The sequence below is a fragment of the Hyaena hyaena genome, unplaced genomic scaffold (assembly GCF_003009895.1).
Source record: "Hyaena hyaena isolate Hyena2069 unplaced genomic scaffold, ASM300989v1 scaffold_551, whole genome shotgun sequence".
Classification (NCBI taxonomy): Eukaryota; Metazoa; Chordata; class Mammalia; order Carnivora; family Hyaenidae; genus Hyaena; species Hyaena hyaena.
In genome coordinates this window covers 1138272-1158575 of record NW_024081183.1, presented here as the reverse complement: position 1 = coordinate 1158575, position 20304 = coordinate 1138272, and the positions used below count along the sequence as shown (strand labels likewise).

The 20304-nt window shown below is 41.3% G+C and overlaps 1 protein-coding gene across 12 annotated transcripts in view; it reads left to right on the top strand.

Moving 5' to 3' along the window:
• SCMH1 (Scm polycomb group protein homolog 1) overlaps positions 1-20304 on the top strand; it is a 181347-nt gene that overhangs the window by 93127 nt on the left and 67916 nt on the right. For 11 of the 12 annotated variants that reach the window (XM_039255952.1, XM_039255951.1, XM_039255941.1 and 8 more), the window contains 2 exons: positions 3405-3493; positions 6432-6675. The exons of the other annotated variant lie outside the window; for it this stretch is intronic. In XM_039255952.1, the coding sequence (XP_039111883.1) occupies positions 3405-3493; positions 6432-6675 (333 nt within the window). The remainder of the gene's footprint in view (positions 1-3404; positions 3494-6431; positions 6676-20304) is intronic. 12 annotated transcript variants of the gene reach the window in all.

Here is a 20304-nt window from a genome sequence, read left to right as displayed (position 1 = left end):
TTAAATATTTGGAGACATTAACATGTGGATTAATAATGAAGGTTCTGGAGACAGAGAAATTGGGCTTAAATCCTGCCTCGGCTATTTATTAGCATAGTAGCCTTAGAGATTTTACTTAATTTCTCTAACCTCAGTCCTTCCATCTATAATGGCCAGCATTTATCTAACACTTATTGTATACCAGGCTGTATTTTGAGTCTTTCACATGTATTAACCTATTTTAATCCATAGAACAACCCATCGAGGTAGTTACTGTTTTTATCCCACTTTATTTTTGAAGAAACTAAAGCTAGAGAGAGGTTTTTGTAATTTACCATATGTCACACATCAGGTAGATGGCAGAGCTAGATTTGAATTGAGGCAGTTGGCTCTGGGACCACCACTACTTTTCTCATTTCTAATTCACAGAGTTGTAGTAGTGATTAAATGAGGTAACCCACGTAAAGTCCTTAGCACATAGAGCCTGGCACATCATATGTGCATAATAAATGTTTTCTTTGGAAGGCAGCATAAATGTTTACTTTGGAAGTAGTGACAGAGAACCAGATGAAAAGTCTTAGGGCTCCAGCCTCATTCTACAAGAGCAGCTTATATGACCACAAATAAGTTTCTTAGCCTCTCTGGACTTCTGTTTTGTAATCTGCATCATAAAATTTTTGTACTATATGTTCTCTGAGGGCCCTTTCAATGTTAAAATGCCATCTGTGACTTCCTAAGACAGGTTACAGATACATTTGAATTTGGAGGAGGGTTCCACCTCACTTTGGGGGTTGGGGAATGAAGGACCTTAATAATTCTTTGGGTTGGTGACATTTCTGTGTTGCCCTTCTGCTCTTGAAGGAGCTTGCTAGGAGATAGTAAAACAGAGGAGTTAAGAACCATGAAGTCTGGTTCACCATTTATTGGAACCTTCATCACTTACTACCTTGGACAAGATGCTTGAGTTTCCATTTCATCTTCTGCAAACTAAGAAGAATCATAGTGCATACTTTGTAGTATTGCTTCAAATATCCAGAAAGAAATTGTGTGTAAAGAACTTAATACATAATAAGCAGTCAGTACACATTAGCTATTATAATATTCTAACTGTTCCCAGATGAGAGAACTTTTTTTTTCATAGTTCTTAAAGTTCCATATGAAATGGAAGCTCCCGAGTAACCCGTTTCTAAGAAATGGGTTGGTAATTACATGGCGAGGCACTTGTTGGGAACTAAGGGCACAGATCTGAGTGTTCTGACTGTGCAGTCATTCCTCCTACTCTCTTTTATCAGGTATAGCAAGCATTTTTCTGGAATAGTTGTGTCTTGCCTCGTCTTGCCTGTAGGTGTAGTGAACCATTCGTGGCCCATCTGCTCTGGGTTTGACTTGCATCAGCCCTCACCTGACCTGAGGAGAGTTGTTTTCCTCACACACAGACCAGGCTTGAATTTCTGGAAAAAAAAATTTTTTCCCCTTTTACTCTGATCAAAGGAAAAGTTAACAGTCAAGAATCCTTTGGCCATGATTGTAAAAACTCAACCCAAAACAAGTTAGAGGAGAGGAAAAGGAGGAAGCAGGAACTACTGAGACCATGTAACAGAGAAGGTGAGGCCTGCTGCTGAGTGGGTTTGAACACAGTTTTAAACCTTGTTACGACTCCCCCACATCTTGCTCTATGTTGACTTTATTCTCAGTTATGTTCTCCCTGTAACAGTGCCAACCTACAAACACCCGTATAGCCATGATCTCAGGGAAAGACTCTTCTCCAGCATGTCTATCATGTCAGAAAACAGTTGACCAACTTGGGACACACACACACACACACACACACACTCACTCACTCACTCACTCACTCACTCTTGGTATAGGGGAGTCTGATGCCCTTAAATGTCATTATTTTGTATTCCATGGCCAGGTTGGTAGTCATGTGATAGACATCCCCACCAAATCACAGAGAGTTTTTCCAAAAGGCAAAAGAACTAGGCAAGCAAAAATAGGAAACAATAGCAATTTTAGATTAAGTGACAGGAACATCCGCATTGCTGTCACCATTGTTGATGTGAAGGAGCTACCTCAAGACATCTCCCAACCTTGGGGAACTTGGCTTAGCTTAGCCACCTTTAAGGCAGAAAGTTTAAATCATCTCTTATTAACACTTTCTTCTCTCTTTTCATGTCCCCCCCTTAAGTATAGTTACTAATTAATACTTAATTCCCAAAGCTGATTCTTCCTTTTTCGTCTTACCTGCATATTGATAGTTTAGCATAGTAGTCAGCAGTGTGGACTTAAGGATCAGATTGCCTGGGTTTCAATCCTGTCTTTCTCATTTGTTCATTTTTAAATCTTAAGGAGTTTATTTTATACCTCTTTTCTCATCTATAAAAGGAAGACAGTATCTACCTCACTGGGTTGTCTTGAGTAGATAGACTGTGGAAAGTGACTGCCTTAGTATCTAGTAAAGTCCTCAATAATACAGATGTCTGTCGTCGTTGTTATTTCCAGCTCTGCAGCTCTGGTGCAGCCTATCTGTTCGCTTATCAGGAATAGGAAAGCTGAGCACGATTGGGAGACTATCAAAAAGCACTAGATTTGGGTATCTCAGGATAGAGAGTTGAAGCCAAACTGAAAGAAGTCTTTGCAGCCCTAATTAGATGACCTAATTCTGATAACAGTCTTATCTTTACAGTTTGTTAAATGGCACATTCTTCCTGGCTTTTACTTGTTGAACGACAATGGACAATTAATCTCTCTAAGCTGCTTTTTACTCTTTTGGAAAATGAGTATTTTTGGATAGGATTATTCCCTTCCATGGTCATCATTGTCTGATCCTTAATTGTTTAAGTAAAAATGAATATGGGAAAGTGGTTTGTACTCAGCGTGTGTGCGTGCATGCGTGCATGTGTGTGTGTATGAGAGAGAGAGAGAAAGAGAAATAATGAGCTTATACTGAGATAAACTAAAAAGATTTACTTGTGTATTGGGTGTAGCCCTTGACATATCTGGTTTCTTCCTAAGAGATTATCATCTCCCGTTTCACACTCTGCTGTCTAGATCGTTTCCAAGTATTTGTCAATCCTATGTCACATCTCTTTTGGACTTGCAGGGGAAGACTTTTAGACGTTCTGATACACATTTTATAATCCTGGTCATAGAGTCCGAAAATTTGATTGGGGACTTTGTTCCACTCCTTACTCTGCAACATTACCTTGGGCAAGTTACCTTCCCTCTCACGTGCCTCATTTCCTTGTCTGTCTAATGAGGCGTTTCTTCTATTTAACCTGTAAGTCCTTTCCTAACAGTCTATGATTCTGTAACTATCACAGCATAGGCTGTGGCAGGAGTAGCTGGATTCCAAAGGGAAAACTTGATATCACCAGTCCCTTTGAAACCTATTTTTTATCTGTTGCCCATTATGTTTGCTGCAGGATTTCGGCTGAATGCCTCCTCTTGGCCCATGTTCCTTTTGAAGACACTAAATGGAGCAGAGATGGCTCCCATCAGGATTTTCCACAAGGTATGGTGTCCTTCAGATATCCCCACTGCAGACTGTTTAAGGTCAAATGCTTACATTCTTTCATTTACTAAGCCCCTGATGTCTACTTTATATTTATGGCCTGAGGATGCCTTCTCAGAAACTAGTTCGGCGGAAGGATTTTTTTAGTACCTTAGGAAGCAGCAGTTATCCCTGGAGGAAATTTCCCTGTAAGTTAGAATTTCTGTTTTTTGGGTCCCAGCTCCACCATTAATAAGCTGTGTCCTTTTGTCCTCATCTGTGTGTGGGAGTCTGTCTGCCTCACAGGATTGTTAAGAAGTTCAAATGTGTTTATCAGTAAAACCTAAAATAGGATATAAATCTAGCGGAGCTGTTCTTATTCTAGATCTTGGAATTCCCTGAGTTCCATATGCTAAACAGAGAGAGAGGAAGGAGACTATTTTTTTGAGTATCTTGATATACACCATCTCATTTAATATTCACAGTTAGCTTTCTGAAGCAAGAATTATGATTTCCACTTTATGGCTAAGGAAATGAACACTTTTGAATAAAGAACTTGCCCAAGATCACATGGCTAGTAAGTGGTGGAACAGGGGTGTCAAACCTGTATCCGTCCGTCCTTGTTTCTCAAGGGAGGAGGCACTCAGTCTGCTCTCAGCCGAAATCCTTCATGAGGTAAAGGGGCCTGAACCAGAGTTGCCTGTGCTGCTAGTTAAGTCTAAACCCTAAGAGCACTTTGTTCCCAGAACACAGTGCACTGGGCAACATAGAAACCCTTTTGCTACAGAATATATCAACGTGGTGAGGGGGTTGAAGAGGGAGACCCACAAATATTCTTTTAAATGCTCTGCTGAGCCACCAGAAAGTTAGAAAACTCTCCAGAGGCCAGAATGAAGAGGGAGAACCAGTGTTAAGTGTATGTACAGCACCTGCAGATCCCTGCAGGGGCCTTGCCAGCCTCGCTTTCTAAGGATCTTGTCTTTTAACAGCCGTGGCAGGCTAGATGAGCCCTCGGGGCAGTGCAGGGCAGCGAAATGGGCCTGAGACTGCCACGTAGACAGCGAGGTCAGGTCCCTCAAGTGGTTCCTCCTTAGTGAAAAGACTGTTGACACTGCTGAGGAAAGTCTCTGCCGTGGCTCTGGGGAGAGGCGCAAATGGAGTTCATCTCCTCTGATAAAGCAGTCTAAGCCATGCCCGTCAGGGATCCATGTACAGTGCGTGTTGTCTAGGAGCTTCAGGGCTGTCTTGACATCGTTCTGAGTGCCTGCGGACGCGAACCCAAGGCCTCTCTAGAGGGTGCGGTTGCTTTCAACACAGTGTCAGGAGTCCCACTGAAGAGGAGTATTCAGTTCAGAATCCCAGAACCCTCAAAATGCTCAAAACAAACCAGCATGAGGAGACATCAGTGGACCCAACAAACAGTAAGGCTAAAACAGAGGGCTTCCAGATAATAGAGATAGCAGATAGAGAGCATAAATTAAGGTATTTGAAAACAATTAAGGAACAAAAAGCAATATGAAAGCTGGAAGACGTACAAAACCCTATTTTAAAAAGATTGTAAAAAATTGAACATCCTGAAATGAAATTTAATGATTCAAAGTACAAATTAATAGGTATATAAGAAACTAGGACTTAGATAAAGAGGAATTAACTGAAAGATATATGTAAGGGATTCCCCAAAACACAGCACAGAGAGATAAAGAGGTAGAAAACCTCTTAAGGAGAAGAGACCAGGAAAATAATATTAAAAGGTCCAATATATGCTGAACATGAACTTCAAAAAGATTAATTAGAAACAGTAGAGAATAGGAATATTCAAGAAGATATTAACAGTTTTCTGGAGTGTGCAATAAAGACAAATACATACCTTAAAACATCACAGTATTACTGAAGTCCAGAGAAAAGATCTGAGCAAATAATTATACAGGATACCTTACAGAGGGTTACAGGTAGCCTGGCCGCACATTTCTGGACAGGAGCCATGCAGGCCAAAAGATAATAGAACAGTATCTTCCAAGTACTGAGAATAAAATCCTTGTCCACCTAGAATTTTATTATATCTAGCCATACTATTTTTTCAGAATAAATATAAAATCAAGCCATTTCCAAACAAACTAGTACAAGTAGTTACTAACAGCCACTGAAAGAACAACTGACAAATGTATTTTAGGAGGAAGATAACTGACCCAGAAAATAAGAATGGAAGTAGTGGTGGTGAGGAAAGACTGCTTAACACATGGGTAAAACTAATCAAGCATTGCCTATAACTATCTAAACTAAGTATAGTAACAATGTGGAACTAAATTATCAAATACGTATTAACTTAGGAGTAGATAAAATAGTCTAAGGTCCTTGTCCTATAATCCAGCAATTCTACTCCTACTTACATACCCTGAAGTAACCCTCCGACATGTGTGCAAACGAATTAGTGCAAGAATGTTCCTTGAAACTCTAGAAACAGTGAACAACTAGAAATGATCTCAAATGTCCATCAGAAGAGAACGAATATGGTGCGATAGACACACATAATGGAATATGAACTATTAGCGTTTGAAATATATTGGAGCTAAATTTGTCAACATAGGTAAATTTCAAAAATATAATGTTAGCCACACACAGAAAGGTGTAGGATGATATGTACAGTATAATACCATTTATATAAAATTTTAAAATATACAAATGGGTTGATATAGTTATGAGGAATGGGCACAAGAGGGATCCAGCTTCAAAAATGTTACCTTTTATTTCTTAAAAAAAATCTGAATCAAAATGGTAAAATGTTAGGGCTTAAAAAGTAATTTTTTGGTATACTCTGAAATTCATGTAAAGGAAAGACAAAACTCTCATCATAAATCTTCTGGAGCAGCCAGTGGCTTTTCATCATCCAGGCTCGGTAGCGGCTGGGGCACACAGCCTCTGTGTTTGCATCTAGGTCTGTATCTTTCTGTTTCTCATCTAGGAACCGCCCTCGCCTCCCCACAACTTCTTCAAAATGGGAATGAAGCTAGAAGCTGTGGACAGGAAGAACCCTCATTTCATTTGCCCAGCCACTATTGGGGAGGTGCGGGGCTCAGAGGTGCTTGTCACTTTTGATGGGTGGCGAGGGGCCTTTGACTACTGGTGCCGCTTCGACTCCCGGGACATCTTCCCTGTGGGCTGGTGTTCCCTGACTGGAGACAACCTACAGCCACCTGGCACTAAAGGTAAAGGCTCGTCCCTGAGCTCTTGAAGTCAGGACCCAGGCTGGTGAGGGAGATTGCCTGGGTCTCCCACGTTCCGCGTATCTTCCGGCAGCTTAGTATAACACCAAGGTTGACCCGAGAGCAGTCGGAAACAATAAGAATTCAGTGTCAAAGGAAGCTAGATGTGGAGTTTGGGATGAAGTAAAAGTTCCTTGCTCTAAAGATCCTGGTTTATTCTCAGGCAACTGGCTTCTCCTCCCTGGCACTTTGGTTCCTTGACCTCTTTCAGAGTTTGTGTAGTATTGATTGTCTCAAGGTGCACCTCCGTCTTGGGTCCCAGGGACTTTATATACGAGCTGGAGTAGCATCGTGTCATCAGGATACTTGAGAAGCACTGTAACACAATGGGAAAAGCATGAGCGGTTTGAGTTCCAGCTCTGCTTTTTTTTTTTTGCCAGCCATGTGGCTTTGGGCAGTTAGTTCACCTCACTAAACCTTAAAGTCTCTGTCCGCTAAAGAACGCCTGCTTCATAAAGTTATTGTGAGGAATAAATGAGATGACATGCATAAAATGTTTACATAATATCTGGCAAACAACAAGTGCTAAACAAGGGTTGTTATTATATTACTGCTGCATTATCATAGTTATCACATACTATATCTATTATGATTACTAGATAATGTATATTATTATATGCCACATTACCAGTATTATAATGCTATTACTATAAAAATAACCACTACCAATGGAAGAATATATATAAAATACTGGAATAGTACCACAGAGTAATTGAATAGTAAATTATATTTCTAATGATGATGATGTTGGACATCATCCAGAATAGAATTTGAGATAGCTGCTCTGAATAAAAGAAAAACTAAGAATCTCATCCCTGAAGCCTAAAGTTACTAGTTAATCTGAGGGCATAGAAAGTCCCCCTTCCTATTGTCTGTCAGTTACTTTTCTAAAACTCTGTCGGTTTCATTCATTCAGTTAGCCTGGTATTTATTGAGCACTTAACTGTGAGCCAAGCTGAAGATACAGCAGTTACAAAGATGAAAAACATTTCTGCCCTCCTGGAACTTCTAGTGGGATGTGATTGGTGATAAACATTGAGATCACAAAATAACCAAGGTGATTTCAGATCCACAATTTCTCCTCAGGAATAAAGTATGGTGAAATAGTGGCAGCAAAGGTGTGACTGAAAAGGAGGTGTGAAAAGTTTGGACGTATGTGTGCATCCATGAAGCCATGACCCACAATCAAGATAATGAACATACCCATCATGCTCAAAAGTTTTCTGGTTCCTCTTGGCAGAGGGAAGAGATTATTTTTTTAAATATCTATTCGCTTATTTTTGAGAGAGAGAGAGAGAGAGAGAGCATGTACAAGTGGGGGAGGGGCAGAGAGAGAGAGGGAGACACAGAATATGGAGCAGGCTTCAGGCCATGAGCTGTCAGCACAGAACCCGACACAGGGCTTGAACTCATGTACTGCAAGATCATGACCTGAGCCAAAGTCAGATGCTCAGCCCACTGAACCACCCAGGCGCCCCAGGGGGAGATTCTTTAGATACAGTTTCTTTTCAGGAATATTTGTCTGAAAGGATGACATTTGAATTGAATAATCAGAAAGACAGTTCCAAACAAGGACGGGACATACATATCATGGTGCTGAGACGTGAGTGAGCACCTGTGTTTCAGGGGCAGAGAGAAGATTGCTCCCGCTCTAGTGTGCTGTATGAGGAAGAAAGTGGCAAAACCCTGTAGGACCTGGAAAGCCAGAGTGAGAATTTGGGTTTTATTCTAAACACGTGGGGAATTGTTAGAGGGCACTATGTAGGGGAGTGACAAGATGTGATTTACTTTTAAAAAGTATCCACTTGTATCCAGAATTCAATTCAACAATAAAACAGACAACCCAATTTAAAAAATGGGGAAAGGGTTTGAATAGACATTTCTGCAGAGAAGATAATATAAAAGGCCCATAAGCACCTGAAAAGATACTCCATGTCATTAGCCATTAGGGAAATGCTAATCAAAACCACAAGGAGATTCCAGTTCACACCCATGGGTAATATACAGTCAAAAGGCAATAACTAGTGTTGGTGAGAATGTGGAGGAATTGGATACATGGCTAGTGAGATTGGAAAATGGTGAAGCCACTTTGGAAACAGTTTGGAAGTTACTCAAATATTAAACATGGAGTTACCTGTGACCTAGCAATTCCACTCATGGGTATACACCCAAAAGAATAGAAAACATGTTCATAGAAAAATTTATCATGTATGTTCATGACAGCATTATTCATAGTAGCCAAATAGTAGAAATAGTCCAAGTGTTCATCATGTGATGAACAGATAAATGTGGTATATTCATATAAAATCTTGTTTGGCAATAAAAAGGAAAGGAGTCCTGAAATAGGCTACACCAGAGATATACCTTAAAAGACATTAGACTACGAGGAAAAAGCCAATCACAAAAGCCCACACATGGCATGATTGCATTTGTACGGGATGTCCAGAAAAGGCGAAAACACAGAGACAAAAGTAAATTAGTGGTTGCCAGCGGCGTGGGGGAGAAGGGAAATAGGAAGTGACTTTGATGAATGTGGTATATATTCTCCACAATTAGATAGGGAAGATGTTTGCACATCTGTGTATCTAATAAAAACACTGAATTGTACACTTTAAAGGGGTGAATCTTACAGTGTATGAAGTATGTATCAGTAAAGCTATTATTTAAAAAATCCCTCGGACTGCTTATGGAGACTGGGTTGCACTATGCTAACTGCGGGCAAGGAGGAGGTGAGGTTGCTGGCACTGATTAGGTTGGTGACACTGAGGTGGGGAGAACTTGAGATGGGGGCAGAGCAGCGGTAAGACACACTTCCGCCTCAGGAAAGCGCTTATTCCTCTATACGCTTCAAGAAACCAGTGCCTGAGATTGCTATGAGAAACCCATTGCTGTCTGTCTGCAAGCCCTGTGAGGCAGCATCTTCTCTGGAAGCAGGGAGAAAAGAAGTGACTTGGAGGTAGTAGCAGAATCATTTTTGTTTACTTGAGACAAACAGGAGAAACGTCAGTGCCCCAGGCTGTGTTCAGTGAGTAGGTTGATCTCACTTTCTTGCCTGGAGAGTTTTGTTACTCTTACTGGTAGATCCCTTAGCATTTCTCCAGAGCCAGAAGGCCAAGTCTCTGTGCCCAGGAGTTGTTGGGCAGGCATTCCTTTGTGACTGTGCACCGTGCTGATAAGAGAGATGACTCACTATGTGGTTGGTGCTTCCCAAGGCGTTTGCTGACTGTTTTTAACAGCAGTTGACCAGAAGGACCAGACTCAGAAGGTGGAGAGAGACCTCCTTCCGGTTGGCATTTCCAGACTGGGTCCTTTGGCCATCGTTCAGCAGCCAGAGGTCCTCCAACACCTCCTTTGTCCCCCACCCCCCCGTAGGTTCTGCAGTGTGGCTGCTCAGTAACAGCAGAACTTCAGCCACCTCAGTGTCCTGGCTAGGGCACAAGTGATCCAACGCGGAAAAAATGTGGTTACTCAATTCATTTTGCAAAACAAGATGTTCTCTCTGTGTAAGCCTGTTCTCTTTCTAATCATCTTGTCTCCTCCTCCCTTCCTACCTTCTGGCCATCAGTATACAAATGGTAAAAAAAATTCAAAGTAATATGAGATTGTTTCTTGCTGTCAGTAAGTAGGAGGAAAAAAATACCAATTTTATTCAATGTTCTTTTACATGCATCACTTCACTTTATATTCCTGGTACTTCTGTACTAGGTATAATTATTTCAGATATATCTTATTTATGAGAAGAATAAAGTTCAGAGGATTAAGTGACTTAGTTCTGTTGATATTTGAGTCTAGAGGGAGAAGCCATGGACATCTTCCAGTAGGACCAGCTGGCCTTAGAGCCATGTTGCCTTCGCACACATCTCTGTACTATCCCCATTCTCCTTCAGACTTTCTTCAAAGCTTCATTTGAGACCCTGGATTTTGGCTTCCAGATCCTGATACAAAATAGGAAAGAAGCAGTGTTGTGTAATATTGAAGCTTTGAACTAGGATCTACCCCCAGCTGGGCCACACACGTCCATCTTTGAGCAAGTGATTCCTAATGTGAGAGGTTGAACTAGGTGACCCTCTACGGCCCTCCCACCCCTGTGGTACTGTCCGTACCTGCTCTTGGGGATGGGTAACAAGCGACCTCTGTGACAGTCTCCTGCTTGACTCCAGGTCCAGCCCACCTGCCACCTTGCTCTTCCCTCCACCCACCTGGGCTCTGCCTCTCAAGGACTCCTGCATGTCAGCTGTTTTCTCCTTTGCTAAGAAGTAGTATCCTTTTTAACTCTTGAACTCCTGGGGCCCAGCCAACTCTCATAAGCAGCAAATACAAAGCTTGCAGTTAATCCAGGGTACTTGGTTATAAAAGGCAAGAGGTTTTTTGTTTTGTTCTGTGTTTAAGCTCATCACTTTTTTTTTACGTGTGACTTAACATAAAACTGAAACAGGCAAGTTTTACTTTTTAAATTTAAAAAAAGAGAGTTTAAGTCCATTTGGCATGACTATGAAGCTTAACTACGCCTCTCACCATCCTAACATCCACCTAACCAACCCCGCCACACACACTGATTTCAATCTGGGCAAGCACCTTTTAGATTAGAGCTTAGCTTCCTGTGCAGCTTTACAATAGGAAGACAATGTGAGATGCGAGCTACCTCATATTTACATTTTTATTATAAATTACTGTGTTGCTGTCTGGATTATACTCCAGGTTCTTGTGACTTCATAGAGTGTAAACTGGGTCTAGATGCTCTTGATGTGCTGATACAAATATGGGGTCCAGGAGAGGTTCTGCCCTTGAGCACACCTGTTGGAGTAAAAGGCCAGTCCGGCCTCCTCTACCTTTTCATTCCATGCCTTCTACCTGTGGCATCCCACAAAGAGAACACTTCAGAATCCAACTCCGTGCTATGGTTGAGGGGCAGTAGTATTACTTTGGTCCAGGGAGTAAGAATTTGATGCTTAAAAACAACATTTCAGAATCTCTCTTCCCGTTATTTCTGTGAAACATTTAAAAAGTATTTCCCAGGGTCAGCTGGGTGGCCCAGTCGGTTAAGCGTCCGACTTCGGCTCAGTCATGATCTCACGGTTCATGGGTTCTAACCCCACGTCAGGCTCTGTGCTGACAGCTAGCTCAGAGCCTGGAGCCTGTTTCAGATTCTGTCTCCCTCTCTCTCTGACCCTCCCCTGCTCATGCTGTCTCTCTCTCTCTCAGAAATAAATAAAACATTTAAAAATAAATTTTTTTTTAAGTATTTCCCAGGGGAGCCTGGGTGGCTCAGTCGGTTAAGTGTCTGACTTCGGCCCAGGTCATGATCACACGGTTCGTGGGTGCAAGCCCCACATTGGGCTCTGTGCTGACAGCTAGCTCAGAGCCTGGAGCCTGTCTTCGGATTCTGTATCTCCCTTTCTCTCTCTGACCCTCCCCTGCATGCGCTGTCTCTCTCTGACTCTCAAAAATAAATTTAAAAACATTAAAAAATTTAAAAAGTATTTCCCATACTTTATGGATGGACTCTTCGTCTTATAAAACTACCTAGGAAACTATACTATAGTCCCTTTGGGATTCTGGCTCAGAAAAAGGATTGGTTGAATTGTAATCCTAAACTGTGCAGGGGAAAACCAGGTTAGAGGCAAGAATAACACAAGCCAGGCTAAACTGTGGGTCCCAGCATGTAGGTCAACTGACAGGCTGATTTTCCTTAGCCGTCCATCCATTTGTTCAAGTTCTAAGCACCAAGCCACAGCTGAGTGCGAGGCATTGGCTTAATTGAGGGAGCATCTATCTGCCTTTAGAGTTTACAGTTTGGGGAGCATATAGACAAATAGAGAATTCCAGCTTCGTAGTGATAAAGGACAGAAGGGACCCTACCTAGTTTGGAAGACTGGAAGGTGGAGGTCAGAGGAGGCTTCCAAGGGAAGTGACATCAGACTGAAACTGGAAGAATGAGGAGGTAGCAGAAAAATTCTAGCCAGCAGTGGGAATGGTGAAGTAGAGGCCCAAGATTAAAAAAAAAACAAACAAAAAAAACCCCAAATATAAATGTTGAGGAACTTAAAGATGTTTAGACAACTAGACTGCAGCGTGTAAAGAGGAATGGAAAGAGGGAAGGCTGGAGAAGAAGCACGGGAAAGACTGTTTTTAAAGATCAGGGTCTTTGCCCTAAAAGCAGTGAGAGCCATTGAATGGGCTTTGTAGAGTCGCAGGTCAGATTTGTGTTTTAGAAGACCATTCTGGTAGCGGTGAAAGGATGGGTGGCTTCTGGAAGCTGGAGGCAGACATGACTTTTAACAAGCTGTCATAATATGCCAGCTAAAGAATTGAGGCAGCGACATTGTGGTGAAAAGGATAAAAAGATCAGGGGGCATATTCTTTCAATAAAGAACCCAAAATAGGAGTTCTTAGAGTTGAACACCTGTCACAACTATTTTATTTATTTAACAAATACTTACTCCTACAACATGGAAAATATTGCTAGTTTTTAGTATAAGCAGTAATGAGAGCGCCAAAATTCTCCTTTTTGTTTTGTCTAGAACTTAGGATTTGTTACTGCCTAGACTCCTTGTTAAATGGAACTAAGATATTAATTTCATCTTTATAGCCCCAGCACTTGGCACATGGTGGTTATTCAGTAACAGTTTGCTGAGTGAACCAGATCATGCTGAGTTTTCTGATTCCATTTCTATTCATCAGCATCTCAAGCCACTATTCCCTTAATTACCAAAATGAAAGTGCTACTCCCATTTTCACAACAGAGTAAAATCTACTTAAACTAATGTTCTGCTTTTTAAATTTTGGAAACCTTATGTCCAAAAAAGGCAGAATGGCAAAGGGCACTCATCTCCAGAAACATTTGTATAGCTATACACCTGCCCTTCCACCCAACTTCCTTTGCTCCTAAGCCATAGCAAGCAGGAGAGTGTTCTCTCCACGGGAAACTTCTGGCAACCAATATGCCCTGCTTGTCTCTGAGAAGGTGCATTCACTAACCATGTGGGCACATTGATCAATAAGCGAAAACAAATTTTTTGGTGCCCTTAATGAGGACAGCTACTTAGTTGTTTGGCTGTCTTCCTTTTTACCTTCTCAGATATACTAGTTCCAGGCCTCGCCTTTATTTAATATACCATTTCCTCCCTCCTCAACGCATGCATGCACACACCCACAAAATCTCTGTCATCATCCCAGATTTGGCCTCGTACTCTACTTACATCTAGAAACTAGCCTTTATTCATCCATGTGGCCAACAGTTGTAAAGCAGCCCCCCCTTTTAGTAGTGCTAGGCTCAGTGGAGGCTAGAGACAGGTTCCTGCTTTCCAGGGTGAATGAGTAATTAAAAGGCAAAAATGAGCATGTAAATGCAAAGCACCAAATAGCACGTGGTAGATGCTGACTCTAGGTTCTCTCTGAACAATCTAGATGCCTGGACATCTCAAGAAAACTGTGCAAGAAGTGTTCAAAGGCTCTATTTTGGTCAGAAAAAAATTTGTGTATTTGTGAGATGAGGCTTGTGCAGTGAATTAGTACTCCCATAACTGGCTTTCTCTTGATTGTATGCTTACGGTACACAAATAGAAATGGGAAAATGGGACAGTGACATGAGACATTAGATTATGAAGTGGAGATCTAGGTTCTCCCACTGATTCTAATTATATCTGCTGAAAGGACTGAGAAGCCCCTCCCCATACCTCTCTTCCAGCTCATTCCCTTGCCTTCACCAGCCATAGATCCCTGAGAGTGGTAGCAGTTTTTTGGCACATGTAATGAAACAACTGGCATCTCTCAGACTCCTGGAAATAGTGAGATGTGATTAAGCAGTTCGTAGGTTTGACCACACCTGCTGTTTTCCTTAGCATTCTTAGACCCATGTAGTTTTCGTAGGCAGACTTTTATTGCAGCACCTACTATGTGCCAGCATCAATACATATCAACTTGCAAAATCCCCTAGTTTAAGCAAGTGTATGTGGTTTTTAAGAAAGCCAGACTGGAAATCAGTAATATAAACTCTATGTGGTTACATTTTCTCCCTTAATTATATGGGTGAGTTTTTGAGGAAATATTACAGCTATAATCTCAATAATAACTTCCTAAGTAGAAAAACATAAACATCCATGTATATGAAAGAAGACAAGGAAAGCTTGGCAAACTCTTCAACAGAGCAAAGAAAAAACAAGATAATTAGGGTGATATAGCAAGAAGGCACGAGTTTGCAAGCTTTTGGGATTCATTGTCTGGCGCTAAGGAAAGCTGGAATGGGCTCATGTGACTGGGTGGCTGACCAGCGTGTGCTTCACCACAGTGTGCTTTCCCACTGCCTCTCGGAGGGCCCTGGGTTTCACCAGTCACATTCACAGATCATCTTCTGAGAACACATAGCCCTATACTTGCAGAAATTCCTCCCAAGTCCTCCTACATATTACCCTCGACAGCTAAGGCCAGTCACTCCTTTGTCAGTAGTAGAAGGTTCTTAAAGTGGGCTTGTGGTCCCATCATGCATGATTTTATTCTTCTCTCTTTCCCCCGACTCTCTATCAGTCTAAAAACTCCCCAGGAAAACGTGAAATGTCTTTATAGTTGTAGCGGTCTCCTCCCCATGCTGTAGGAGAGAAGGAGCTAGATCTGGAGAACTGAAAGTGTTAACTGAGCCAGATCAGAACAAGAGGCAAGCCATGCTGCATTAAGTGGACTTGAATTTAGAGGAGTGGAGTTTCAGCCTTGGCGTCAGCCCAGCTGGCAGTAAATAGCTGAACCCAGCCAAGTTGAGGAAAGCTAATAAAGAACACATCCTCTAAGTGACGATGCCAAGCCAATGATACACTGCTGTGAGTGAAAACAAGATCCTCGTCCAGGAAACTGATAAACCAAATGGGTTTCCCCCTGTTCCTTTTTTTCCCCATTGTTCATGTTCTATGTCATGTAGACACACATACACACACACACACACACATACACACACACACACAAGCTAGGCTTACTTTTATAAATCGGTTTCCAATTCCATGTACTATGTTGTTGCCAGAGGAAGGAGAGCTCTGATATTGAATTTTTTTTTTTTTTTTTTTTTTGGCAAATAAGATTCCTAAGGATTATTGGAGAAACCTAGAAGTCCACAATACCCTGATGCCTTTCATTATTATAAGTAGGCATATTTAGTTCATTATCTTCCTTTATTTGAGGATACGCTCTTGTTTATTGGTTTCAAGGTAGAAGAGTGTAAAGAGCATGCACTTTGGAGACCAAAAGATCTAGGTTCAAATTGTAACTTTAGTTCTGTGTGCCTTGGCAACCTCTGTGTGTTTGGTTTCTCCACCTTTAACATATCCAGGTATAATGGTTGTCTCAGGAAAAGGCACTTGTGGGATTGTTTGAATTGCAAGCTAAAGTAGCCACTTTTTCATGGAACATCATGTATAATTAAAAGAAAAACTGACTTGGCTATCTGGCAGACTCTCTCCAAAATTAAGTGAGCTGGTCACTTCAAGGAAGACAACCTATAAGTATTTGCTGTAAATGATCAACTTAAACTTTCAAGTGAAAATCAGAATTTTGGGAAACTTGTATCCAACCTGAGCTTTTCTTCCCAACATGTGAAGGCTTCAGAGTCATGTTCTCTTCTATATAGAAGTTGCTTTGGTTAAGTTTCACTTATTTGCCTTAACATTAAATATAAGATGTCAGGAAGGTAAAAAGTCATAGAAGTCTGGAATCTCAGGGTTAGAGGGATCTTGAGAAGTTATCAAATTCAACCCTCCACCTAATCGAGGCCTCTCCCTGAGAGCATCCCCATAACTACACAGCTGGCCCTTACTTAAATTCTTCTGGAGACAGGGAGATTATAACCTCCCAGAGCTGAACATTTCCATGTGTGATGGCACTAATGATGAAAATTGTTCTTACTAAATTCTGAGCTGAAATCTGCTTTCCCCCAGTATCTATCTCTTGGCTCCAACTTTGTTTCTAGTTTCACCCGGAACCTTTCTCAGATACCTTTTGATACGCTTGTTCCTCCAGGCCTTTTTCCTTCAGTTATATCTGAAATTGGATAGTCTCCAAGTCCCTCATCATCCTGGATCTCTTCTTGACCCATTTCACAGCTTACCGTGTTAAGCCCAGAGCAAACTCCGCACATCAGGGACGGTCGAACTAGTGCAGAGAGGATTGACACTCTTATTTCCCTTAAGAGGGCGCTGTACTGCCTAGCATGTTGAAGATGAGGGATTGCATTTTCTGTTTTTATATACTTAAAATGGTTATAGTAGTTTCTTAACGTTACCCCTTACCTAGTTTCAGCACAAGTTGAACCAAACTTCAGGACATAATGGCCATGTTAGAAAAGAGGATTTTTCTGGTACTTCTTTTTCTTCTTTGCTACTATAGGGTAGGGACGGTAATGATGAGATTTGGAAAGTGCTTTTATAGTTCTTTCTTATCACACTGTCCAGGTTGTGACACACGCAAGTATTTTCCTTGGGAAAAGTTTTCATCAGGTAAGAGGATTCCTTCTCTTTCCCAAAGATAGCTTTTCTTCATTCACACCAATAGGGATCATATAGTATCAGCTGTATAGAAACACGGAAGCCTGCCTTAATGCTAAATTCTCCCACATACCCATGGTCAGCAGTCAGAGTATACTTTAAAGGCAATCTCATTTGTAACTTGCCATGGCCAAGAATGTAGATCATAAAAATGCTTAACCTTCTGTGTATCTGCTCTTTTGGTATTACATTAAACTAACCACCTTTTATAATATAGAAGGATGTTCAATGGGCACCATTTTAATAAGACAGGAGGGGGGCGCCTGGGTGGCTTAGTCGGTTAAGCATCCGACTTTCGCTTAGGTCATGATCTCGCAGTTCGTGGGTTCGAGCCCCGCGTCGGGCTCTGTGCTGACTGCCAGCTCGGAGCCTGGAGCCTGTTTCAGAGTCTGTGACTCCCTTTCTCTCTGACCCTCCCCTGCTCATGCGGTCTCTCTCTCTCTCCTAGAAATAAATAAAAATTTAAAAAAAATAAAATAAGACAGGAGGTTAACCTTTACAATGCCATATACAAGGTTCCAAACCGACTGTGGGGTTTATAGTACAGTAGTTCTCCCCTACACACACACACACTTATCAATGAGAAATACAGTTCAAGATCCCCATGGATGCATGGAAACCGCAGGTGATACTGAATCCTATCAGTATATATATTATGCTTTTTCCTGTACACATATATCTGTGGTATAGTTAGACATAGTAAGAAATTAACAATCACTACTTATAAATTAGAACAGTTTTAACACTAAACTGTAATAAAGGTTATGTGAATGTGGTGTCTCTAAGTATCTTATTGTCCTGTACCCACACTTCTTGTGATGATGCGAGATGATAAAATACGTACATAATGAGGTGAAATGAAGTGAATAAGGGGGACATCGTGATGGTGTCAGGGACTGTTGACTTTGATAGTACATCAGAAGAAGGAGCATTTGCCTCCAGCCCGCATGAGTAGTTGAAACCATGGACAGCAGAACCATGGATATGGGGGAGCTACCATATTTCACCTTGTTTTACATGGGAAGAAACTGACATTTAGAAAGTTTACCAACAGGAGTAAGAAGTAAAATTTGTTAAGTCCCTAGATGATACCAGTCACAGTGCTTATCATATCCATATCCTCAAGCATTATCTCAGCTAAACCTGATAATAACCATAGCTCAAAGGGGTTAAATGATTTGCAAGTACCTGAACCTAGCTCCATGGGTTTCTAACTTCGAAATCCATGTTCTTCCTACTAAACCACACTTCATTTCTCTACACCTCAAGTGAGGTTTAAAAAATTTTTTTAACATTTTATTTATTTCTGAGAGAGAGACAGCATGAGCAGGGGAGCGTCAGAGAGAGAAGGAGACACAGAATCTGAAACAGGCTCCAGACTCTGAGCTAGCTGTCGCACAGAGCCTGACACGGGGCTCAAACCCACAAACCGTGATCATGACCTGAGCCAAAGTTGGATGCTTAACCAACTGAGCCACCCAGATGCCTCTCAAATGAGGTTTAGAGATACCCATTAAGTGAATGAGTCTGAGATCATTGTGAATAAGATTGAGTTAATGAATGTTAAAGTAATTGGAGAATTGTGAAGTGTGTTTCTCACATGAGAGGTTTCCACCAGTGATTTTGGAAATTCCTGGTGACATCTACCAGTAACTCCAGGGCCCTTTTCCACCCCAGTGGCTGAGGTGGGAATGAGTTTGCAGGGTGTGTTGGGGGTAGAATGAGAAGGATCGAGAGTGAAAGATAGACCCTTCAAAGCACCAATAGCTAGTTACTGTACATCTGGACAAAAGAAGTCCATTTTCCAGGCTAGTCACAACCGGCTATTCAGCCATAGAAAATGAAATACAGTAGCTCTCACAGGGGAAGTCATTCATAATTGAGTAGAGCCACCTGTATATATTATATAATTGTGCAGTCAACTATGCCAATTGAGATATTCCTAGGAAATATTCATGGAAGTAGAAGGGAAAGAGAAAGCCATCTAGGGACACTGGACACTGGGTAGGATCCCCCAAGGATATTTTGAGTACATGCAAGTTGCCTGTTTTCTTCTTTCTACTCTTGGTATAGCTCTCCGTAGCCTGTCTTGCTGCTATAGGGGCTTATAGTGCCTGTTTAGTTACCTGTACTTTTTTTTTTTTAATGTTTACTTATTTTTGAGAGGGACAGAGCACGAGCAGGAGAGGGACAGAAAGAGAGGGAAACTTAGAATCCAAAGCAAGTTCCAGGCTCTGAGCTGTCAACACAGAGCCTGAGGCAGGGCTCAAACCCATGAATCTAGAGATCATGACCTGAGCTGAAGTCAGACGCTTAACCAACTGAACCACGCAGGCACCCCACTTGTACTTTTTTTTTTTTTAATATTTATTTATTTTGAGAGAGCGCACATGGGGGGGGAGGGGGAGGCAAGAGAAGGAATTCCAAGCAAGTTGTATGTACGCTGTCAGTGAAGAGCCCAACTCAGGGCTCAATCTCACAAATCATGAGATCATGACCTGAGCTGAAATCAAGAGTCAGACATTTAACCTACTGAGCTACCCAGGCCCCCCTAGTCACTTGTACTTTTTAGTGATGTGTATCACCACACTTTTTTCTTCTTTTGGCTTTCACTTGTTTGTGTATGTTTTCGTTTTCAGAATTATGTTAATATATCTCAAATAAAATAATATTCCCATCTTGATTAACTGGGCAGGAGCTAACCCCAACCCCCCATTGAAATTTTTAAACAGTGTTAATTTTATTTTCCACATTAACATGGAGAAGTAATTGGATTTTCTTTATCTTATCTTTCCCGGTAATGTCTGTTGACCTATACCTGGCCTTTTAGTGTAATACATGATGCTAAAAATGGAAAATCCAGTAATTTATTCAGAAATGTTTATTTGAGTTCCTACTGTGTATTGGCAAGTATGTTAGGTATAGCAAGGAATGTAATTTCATTAGGGGAGATGAGATATGGATAAACAGAATGTAAAGTAGAAACAGTTGTTGCTGATTTGACTTTCTTTTGCATTCAGTTTATATTTAAGTATTTTTTAGAACCATA